This window comes from Thecamonas trahens, assembly GCF_000142905.1.
Source record: "Thecamonas trahens ATCC 50062 unplaced genomic scaffold supercont1.46, whole genome shotgun sequence".
Taxonomy (NCBI): domain Eukaryota; order Apusomonadida; family Apusomonadidae; genus Thecamonas; species Thecamonas trahens.
In genome coordinates this window covers 258,173-266,994 of record NW_013657634.1, presented here as the reverse complement: position 1 = coordinate 266,994, position 8,822 = coordinate 258,173, and the positions used below count along the sequence as shown (strand labels likewise).

The 8,822-nt window shown below is 64.2% G+C and overlaps 5 protein-coding genes across 5 annotated transcripts in view; 1 reads left to right on the top strand and 4 right to left on the bottom strand.

The window, feature by feature from the left end:
- Window positions 1–1,104: 1,104 nt before the first annotated feature.
- Window positions 1,105–3,726, bottom strand: AMSG_09419 (uncharacterized protein). The gene has a single exon (XM_013899328.1). It carries the CDS (start codon window positions 3,060–3,062, stop codon window positions 1,434–1,436), a length of 1,629 nt encoding a protein of 542 aa, XP_013754782.1. The 5' UTR covers window positions 3,063–3,726; the 3' UTR covers window positions 1,105–1,433.
- A 699-nt stretch (window positions 3,727–4,425) lies between these two features.
- AMSG_09418 (uncharacterized protein) lies at window positions 4,426–5,336 on the bottom strand (the record flags this gene model as incomplete). The annotated part of the gene is made up of 2 exons (XM_013899327.1): window positions 4,426–4,871; window positions 5,016–5,336. 2 exons carry the CDS (start codon window positions 5,334–5,336, stop codon window positions 4,503–4,505), a joined length of 690 nt encoding a protein of 229 aa, XP_013754781.1. The 3' UTR covers window positions 4,426–4,502.
- A 203-nt stretch (window positions 5,337–5,539) lies between these two features.
- AMSG_09417 (uncharacterized protein) lies at window positions 5,540–6,982 on the bottom strand (the record flags this gene model as incomplete). The annotated part of the gene is made up of 1 exon (XM_013899326.1): window positions 5,540–6,982. One exon carries the CDS (start codon window positions 6,980–6,982, stop codon window positions 5,540–5,542), a length of 1,443 nt encoding a protein of 480 aa, XP_013754780.1.
- Window positions 6,983–7,092: 110 nt separating this feature from the next.
- AMSG_09416 (sym-1) lies at window positions 7,093–8,086 on the bottom strand. Its single transcript, XM_013899325.1, has 2 exons — window positions 7,924–8,086; window positions 7,093–7,845 (listed from the first exon to the last, which is right to left on the bottom strand). Exons 1-2 carry the CDS (start codon window positions 8,036–8,038, stop codon window positions 7,274–7,276), a joined length of 687 nt encoding a protein of 228 aa, XP_013754779.1. The 5' UTR covers window positions 8,039–8,086; the 3' UTR covers window positions 7,093–7,273.
- A 573-nt stretch (window positions 8,087–8,659) lies between these two features.
- AMSG_09415 (ubiquitin carboxyl-terminal hydrolase) overlaps window positions 8,660–8,822 on the top strand; it is a gene marked incomplete at its 5' end in the record, with an annotated part of 4,443 nt that continues 4,280 nt past the window's right edge. The window contains one exon of the mRNA XM_013899324.1: window positions 8,660–8,753. Within this exon, the coding sequence (XP_013754778.1) occupies window positions 8,660–8,753 (94 nt within the window). The remainder of the gene's footprint in view (window positions 8,754–8,822) is intronic.

The window sequence follows — 8,822 nt, the reverse complement described above, 5'->3', positions numbered from 1 at the left end:
ACCCACACCCCCCCCCCCACCCTCCACCCACTCGCCCCTCCACCCCCTGCACCACCACCCACCTCACTCACCTCCCCAACCCCAACCCCAACCCCAACCCCACCCCCACCCCCACCCCTCCACAACGCCATGGACAACATCCACGTGCTGGAACCGTCCACGGAGCGCCTGCTGGACCTCCTCGAGCTGTACTCAGACGGCGCAGTGTCGTACCCTCGCTCAGCGTCGCTCGCCACCCGTGCCCTGCCCGACGACACCACTGCTGTGCCGACGGGGTTCTCCATCGATCACGCCCACGATGTGGCGGGGAGAGGCCGCGAGGCATATGCTCGGGCCAAGGCTGCACTCTCTTCGCTCCGCCAGTTTGAGCTCGGCTGGAGCAAGGCTCAGGCGCTCGGCGAGGCTCTGGACATGACCGTGGCCATCGCTGTTCGCATCCTCGGTACCTGGGCTGTTGGCGTCACCCGGGTTGTCCACCTCGGCGAAGAGATCGACGACAACTCGGGTGCGCATGTCTTTGACATTGTCATGGCCACTCTCGACATGCACATGCTCTCGGGCGAGGAGCGGTTCTCTGTGGCATGGGATGGCTCGGACGACGGCGACGTCATCGTCGCCCTCGACTCCTTCTCCCGTCCGGCAGGCATGCTCGCTACCCTCGGCTGGCCTGTCGGCCGCCTCTATCAGTCCATGTTTGGCACGGCGGCTGTTGCGCGCATCGCCGCCATTGTCAAAGGCACAGAGCCCGACTCCCCGCCGTCGCCATCTACGATGTTTAGATCGCAAGATCAGCTGTCGATCGACGCTCAGCTCATCGAGGTCAACAACCCGTTACGGTCGCCGCCGACGCGCTGTCAAGCCTGTCGCGCTACCGGCTGCCGTACCGCGGCCCCGCTTTCGGGACGTGCCACGAAGCCGCGAGCCCGTCGCGGATCCGCTCGCTGTGCTTGTCGACGTCGACTTGCCGCTCGGCCGAGTTCGCGAACTGGATGCCGACGACGCGCGCTCGCGGCGATTGCTGGCGCCGGAGCTGCCGCTGGAGCCGCCTTTGTTGCTCTTGCTTGCCGTCGCCCGACCGCTTGTCCGCGGCGTCCGCGCAAAAGTCGAGGTTGATGAACCGCGCGCGCTTGACCGGCTCCGCGGCTCGGCCCGCCGGCGCAGCCCGGTGTCGATCCGAGCCTTGGCCCGCGTCGGCGCGCTGGACCGGTGCCCGCGGGCCGACGACCCAGGCCCAGAACTAGCGTTTGGGCCCGAGACTAGCGACGAGCTGCCGCTGCCGATACCGCTCCGCCGCATTGATGCCGACCCGCGTCCGCGGACACGGCCGCTGGTCCCACTCCGCCGGCCGCTGGGCGGCGGCGCCGACGCCACGGCATGGAGCGACGACGTCGATGTCGAGGCCTTGCTCGACATCGACGACATGCCCGGGAGCGTCAGCGACGACGCCGAGAGCGAGAGCTGAATGCCTGCCGAGTCGCACTGCCGCTGCCGCTCGGCAGCAGCCTCTTCAAGAAGCTCGCCTCGCTCAATGTCAGCAGTTTCGTCTCCTCCTCGGCCTTGCGCTGGTCCTGCAGATCGTCCTCAAACTGCGGCGTGACCGAGTGTCTCACGGCCGGCACCAACTTGATCCGTGCCAGCTCTGCGCTCGCCGCCCGTCCAGCCGCCGCCACCGATGGCAGCGGGTCTGACGCGTACGCCGCGGCAATGTCCTCCAGCTTCTTCAGCAGGTATGTGTCTAGCGGGAGCGAGAGCATTCGCTTGATGTGGACCAGCTGTGCCGCCGCACGCAGCCGAACATTGGCCACGTTGTCGTTGGCCACGTCCAGGAACGACTGCAGAAACTTGTCCTTGACAAACGCGCGCGAGCATGTCCGCACCGCGGCGGCAACCACGTCAACAAACGCCACCCGCCGCCACGACGACTTGCCGCGCGCGAGTTCGGCCAGCACGCTGTTGCACAGCTCGTTGCGAAGCTGTGACCGCCGCAGCGTCCGCATCGTCACCACCAGCGTGGTGGCTGCTGCTGCTCGCACCGCACTCGCCGTCCCAGAGCCTGTCAGCAGGCCCAGGAGCACCGGCGCAAAGTCGCCAAACACCACCTCGTGGTCGAAGAATCGCCCCACCACCGCCCACTGGCTCACCGTCTCGGCCCGCGCCCGCCACGCTAGCGCCGGCAGGCTCGCAAACGCCGCCAGCAGCACCGGCGCGTACGGCGCAAAGAACCGAATGTCGGCCGCAGGTGCGAGCGCGCACGCCTTGGCCCGCGTCCGCAGCGCCGTGTCCAGTCCCTCCAACAGGCGCGAGAGCCCGGCCGTGGCGGCGCCGGCCACCTCGGGCCTGCTGTCCGAGAGCAGCACAAGCGAGACGTCGCGCACCGCTCGCGCCATCGCCACGCTCGACTCGCTGCCCGGCGCCGCTCGGTCTGCAATGCACTCGCCTACCACCGGCAGTGCTCTTGCCAGCGTCGCTCGCACACACTCTTCCTCCGACTGGGTCAGCTTGTCGAGCACATTGCAAATAACAAGCCCGTGCTTGTGCACGCCGCCAAAGGTGGCAAAGACCGCCGGCGAGTTGAATGCCACCGCCAGCGGAACGAGCCCACGCGGCTCTACCGTGTACTCAAGCAGCGACGGGAGCGCGCGTCCGTCAATCGTCGGAGCCAGCAGCGAGCGCGCCGGCTGTAGCAGCGCCACGCCCGGATGATCGCCGAACGGCGGCCGCGCGCTCGCATAGTCCACAAAAGCGCGCACCAACGTCTGCCGCCCGCTCTCATCAAGCAGCGGTTCGAGCTGAACTCCAAACGGGCCGAGCAACCAAGCAAGCGAGAGCTCCAACGCCGGCGACGCGCTGGCATACATGTCAAGAATCGGGGCCAAGAGCGAGTTGGCCACTGCCGCCGACGGGAGAAAGCCGTTGCGGGTGAGCGCCGCCGCTGCATCAAGGCCGGCAGTCACCACCTCGTCGCGCTCGTCGTTGAGGAGCGAAGCAAGCTCCGGCACAACCGCAGCGACAGTGCGCGACGCGCCGAGCGCACGCCCGATCCGGTCCAGCTCGAGCGCCATCGCTCGCCGAACCTCGTGGTCGGTATCCTGACAGAGCAGAAGCGCACTCGCGGCAACGTCGTCGAGCACGCCACTTCCAACGCTCTTGCCAACCTCGCCCAGTCGCGCCACTACCGCTCCGTGCAGCCGGCAGCCGAGAATGCGGAGCTCCAGGTGCTGTGCCACCTCGACAGTGGCGGCGAGCGGCTCAACCAGCTGTTCCAGCGCGCTCGCAGGCAGCTTGCGCACTGCCGCCAGCAGCGAGAACGCCCAACGATTGGCAAGGCACTCGGTCTTGGACTCGATCAGGCTCAGCGCAAGCGGGAGGTAGTCCGAGACCAGATTGGCCTTTGGAAGCAGCCCGTTGTCAATGAGCGCGTCAAAGGCATCCACAACTGCGGCAGCGAGCTCTCTTGCCGCCAGTGCAGACTTTTGGCTCGCCGGCCGCCCAGCATCCGACGACAGCGCCGGCGGGGACCTCCCCCCACCGCCGCTGCTGCCGCTGCCGCTGCCGCCATCTCGCTCTGCAGAAGCGAGGAGAGCGGTGGGAGATCCGACTTTGCGATGTTCATCATGTGCGGGAGCACCTTTTCAACCAGTACCGGTCCCACATGCTGAACAAGCAGTGGGAGCTGAGCCAGGAGAGCCACCCGTTGCGGAACCGCCGCCGTCGGCGCTATCAGCACCAGCGCCCGCTCCTCCTCCGACAGCGAGTCCAGCACCGAGTACTCGGCAATCTCCGCCTCGGTCTGCACGCCCACCGCCACCACCATCACCACCACATATTGCGCATAGAATGAGTACGGGAGGTGGGGGGTGGTGGGGGGTTGGGGCCTGTTGGCCTCGGCCTGGCGGGCATTGTTGACCTAAGATACTTGATCTTGTCAAAGACCAAGAGAAAACGCGGGTTTTCGACCTAGGTCTGCTCGATCTCGCCGTGGGCCTCGAGGCTCTCGCAGGTCTCTTCTTCGAGTTGGAGCAGACCATGGTGGTGTCGAAGATCGCCGGTGCGGAGGGCAGGTCGCCAGAGATGACCAAATCTAGGAGGTTGGGGGGGGGGGGGCGGGTGTGTTCTTCCCCCTCTTGTCGGGTGCGGTGCGGCCAGACAGCCCACAGCCATCCTCTGTCAAGGGGGGGAGGGGGAAAGGGGGGAGGGAGGGAGGGAACATACTTTGAGGGACTCTTGGAGTGTGTCTATCTGCTCTACTAGGTCAAAGTCTAGAGACCATTCTGAAGGGTCCATGGTCGCCTGGCTAGCTAGCTGCTGCTGGCCCCTCGCCCTCCGCACCGCAGCCGACAGACAAGTAGTGCTCAGAATAGATGCAAGTGGGTGTTCACGCCGAGTCTGGAGAGAAGGAGGATGTGGATGCGTGTGTTATGGATAGCGATGAACAGATGGTGCGGGGAGTGGGGGAGGGGCGGAGGGGGAATGGGCGGAGGGGGAGGGGAGGGGAGCAGACATCACTTCTTGCTCTTCTTCTTGCCCTTGCCCTTGCCCTTGCCCTTGCCCTTGCCCTTGCCCTTGCCCTTGCCCTTGCCCTTGCCCTTGCCCTTCTTTGAGCCCTTCTTCGAGCCCTTACCCTTCTTCGAACCAGTATTCTTGCCCTTGCCCTTGTCCTTGCCCTTGCCCTTGTTCGACTTGTGCGAGACAGTCTTGCGCCGCAGCCGCCGCTCGACCGCCAGCACAATGTCGCCGTGGTCATCAAAGTAAGCACAGACCTGGACCTTCTTGTCCTTCGTCGCGAGCTTGGACTTGAACGCCAGTGCCATGTCATAGTCGAGATCTCCCTCACCAATGTGGTCAAGGAAGTGCTTTGCATCGTCCGGCCTCTACAGCTCGCGATCACCACCACACAGCATGAGTCCAGCCTGTTCCTCTCGCACACACTCACACACACTCTCATACACACACAAACCCACACACAGCTGCTCTATCTTCACCCCAGCCACGCGCCGCCCATCACATGTCCGTACCATGGGCACACCCGTCCCGAGCACAGCACCAGCATTCTCCAGGATCTCCTTGGAGACCTCTGTGGCGGGATGGTGGTCGTGAATGACGCCTGCCGAGGGAGTTGACGACGACGTGTCCTTGCTCTTGCCCTTGCCCTTGCCCTTGCCCTTGCCCTTCTTGCCCTTCTTGCTCTTGCCCTTCTTGCCCTTCTCGCTCTTCTTGCCCTTGCTTGCCTTGCCCTTGCTTGCCTTGCCCTTGCTTCCCTTGCCCTTGCTCGCCTTGCCCTTGCTCGCCTTGCCCCCCTTGTCCTTGCTCTTCTTACTCTTCTTGCTCGCTCCCATTCCTCCTCGGCAAGCGCAGTGTACTGCACTATGTACTGCACTGGTGGCTGTTCCCTCTGCTCCCGCTGACTCGCCGCAAACACGGAATGGCTGCGAACCGACTGGGAACCGCCGCGCCCGCCAACGAACAAACGAACAAACCAACCAAACGAACACACAGACACAACGCCAAGCCTGCGCACAATCACACCCTCACATCGTGTTTACTCCGCCATGCCAAACCCAACATACTCGACAGAGACATGGTCAGACTCGACAATTGTCACAACGTCGGTCGATGATGGCGGCGGCGCGGTCGGTGGCGGCGCCACAAGGCCAAACGCAGGCCCGCGGCCATAGTCGCCCGCCGGTGAGACGGCGGACATCACCGCTCCGCGCACTGGTGAGCGGAGAAAGGCTGTGGGTGACGGAAGCTTCGCGTTGAGCGTTGCCGCCACTGCCCGCTCGCTCCTCCGCTCGCGCGCAAGCGCTTCGTCCTTCTTCCGGATTTTGATCGCCCGCACCTTGGTGTGCATGGCGAGCGCGGGGTAGTACGGCGTCCCAGCATGCCGCGGCTTGTACCGCACGGACGTCTCGTACACGGTAGGAAACGGCGAGGCTGTGGAGTTGCACATGAGCTCAACCTCGTACACAGGGAGCACATGGTCATGCTCGCGCGAAATGAGGAACCCATTGTGCGCAAGAAACGAGAGGTTCGAGGGCACCACCGCGCACGCCAGTAGCATGCATGTCAGCCGTCCATCGCGCTGATATCTTGGCGCATAGGCCATGGAGATCTCCGCGCGCGAGCCCATGTACACGCCTTTGCCGTGCGCACGGCCATGAGCGACCCTCACGCCGCGGGTCCCGCCCATGCACAGCCCCTTGTCGTAGATGCTCTGCAGGTTATTTGGGTTTGTACCATGCCACGCAAACCGGACCGTGTTCGTTGTCTTGAGGTTGAGAATAAACTTGCGAAACGCCGCCCTTGAGATTGGCGTCTCTTTGACGTGCACCACCTTGGCGCTCGAGGTCATCACCCGGTGCAGCACTGCCTTCCGCAGCATTCGAATTGCCGAGTCGGAAACCGGGTCGTCCTTGTGCTTGGCCTCCTCCACAATGACGCTTTCCAGCGAGTCACGACTGTTGGCATGCGCTGCCGCTGCCGCCATCTCCCGCAGCGCCTTGCGCAGCTCAATCCTTCCCTCGGCAGCCTCCTCCTTCGAGTCGGCCCACTGCAAGTCCTGGTCACTGGTCGAGCCCTCGGTATTAAGAATCTGGGACCCGATGCCCTCGTTCCCTAGCGAGACGCCGCCTAGCAGCCGCGGCGCGATTCTCCCGCTGTAACCGCGGGCGAGCTTGCCCCGCCGCCGCCGCCCGTTCCATCGCTCCAGTGCCTCCCACTCGGCGTACTTGCCATCGCCGTAGTCATGTACCTCATCGCTGCCATCTTCGCCCTCTGACTCCTCGCCTACGCACTCTGCTGCCTCGGCCACGCCCTCGACTGTCTCGGCCTCGCACGCAACCAGGTTGTCAGGCACGTCGAGCCCAGCCTCGGCAGCCTCAGAGGCAGACAGTGCCAGTACCAGCGCCAGCTCGTCGTCGACGCCGCTTGGTGGCGCAGCAGCAAGGAATGTTCCCAGGTTCAGCACTTGGCCCCGCGGCATGACTGGCTCTTCTATGTTACTGGTAGAGAGGTACAGGCCCTAATACGGGAGTGAGGCTGGCAGGTTGGGCGGCACAGAGACCGTTGGCCTTTTGTGACGGACGACTGCTTCTTCTGCCGGCACTCTGCCAATTTTCTATTTCGTTCCAAACACCTCGGCAGCCAAAGCCACGGCTGCAACACGACTACAACATGGCTACGACACGGCTGCGGGGGCCATCCGTAGTCCTGACATGCCATGTGATGAAGGTTGAGTCCGCCAGTGCCGATCACACTCTCTTTCGGGACCCAGCTAGGCTGCGTCGTCATCCTCGCCTCCGGCCGCAGTTCCGGACGCAAGCGGATCGATGGCCTCGGCCATGACCTCGGGGTTGCCCTCGATGGCCACTGATGCGACGTTTGGGAGCACGCCGTCGCCGATGGCGACGTGGCCGGCGTCGTCGTGCGGGGCGCGGTGCGAGAGCCATGAGACAAACGAGTTCCAGCCGAGTGAGACCATGTTGACAAAGAGGACCCGGAACTGGGGTGGGACAAAGGTAAAGTTGATGGCCTGCGCCGCCGGCCACACTACGTAATTGCCCTTGAGCATGACGAGCCAGTTTTCGTTCATCAGCTCGAGCGCGGTGTCGAACGACTTGCCCTCGAGCACCGGCTGCGTCAACCAGAACAGCGTGATCAGCGCCGGCGGCATGACCGCCTGATCCACCGCCACCGCAGCCACTGTGCCCTTCATTCCTCCGCCCACCCTAGCTGCGATGTTGCCGAGAAACCCGAACCACGGATGGAGCATCGGCCCGAGGACTGATCCGAAGAACACAAACGATCCGGTCCGCCTCAGATGCAGCTCATCGTTGCCCTCCACCACTGCATCCCTGCATGTGAGTCGACGAGCCACTACCATGCATATGTTTCTCTCTCTCTCTCTCTCTGCCTTGCCCGTACCCTTCTGCGCAAACACATCGCCGGCGCCCATGAGTGCCGCCGACGTCACGCCCTTGGTCACCAGCGGGCGGCTCTCGAGCATGCCGGCGTACCAGCCGAAAGCGCGACGAAACATACCCGAGTCTCACTCAGCGGCAATGTAGTACAGTGGCGGTGCGAGAGGTGTGGTTGTGGCTGGTCTCGTTGCCGTGGTCGTCGCCGGGAGCTATGCTGGTGCCGACCGTGGCGGTGGTGGCGCGAGTGACGCGCCGTCTGGCTCTCATCCGCCCCAAGTGCCCCCAACAACCAGCAGCAGCCCCATCACCAGCCCTGTCACCTCTCCCGCCGCCACCGTTACCACCAGCTCGCACAAGCTCTTCTCACGCTCAACCGATGCCCACTCGGTATCAATCTCTCGTCACGCTTCCCCCGATCGCCATCGTGTCCTCACTCTCCCTCCCTCCACACCGCGCACTCACACTCCACCTTCCACTCCACATACCCCTTCACACAAGCACGCAAATACATGCACCGTCCTACCCACAGCCAGCCAACATCTCAATCACCTTGCGCACCCATCTATCTCCGACCCGATCTCCCTTTCCGGCTTTGAACACCAAACCTCACACCGTCCACCCCTCCTCCCACTCCCTCTCCCTCTCCCCCCTCGACCACACCTGTCGCCACCCCACCCCACCACCCACCACCCACCACCCACCACCCACCACACCCTCCCACACCCTCCACACATCCCACCATGGCCAGTGATCAGTACCTGTCCATAGTGGAGGCTGACCTCAAAGAGTTTGTAGCTTCCATCGACGACGACGAGTTCAAGCTGTCCAACCCAGGTACGCCGCCCCCCCCCCCACCCCTTCCCCCCCGTTCCCCCTGCTTCCATTTCCCCCCTTCCCCCCACC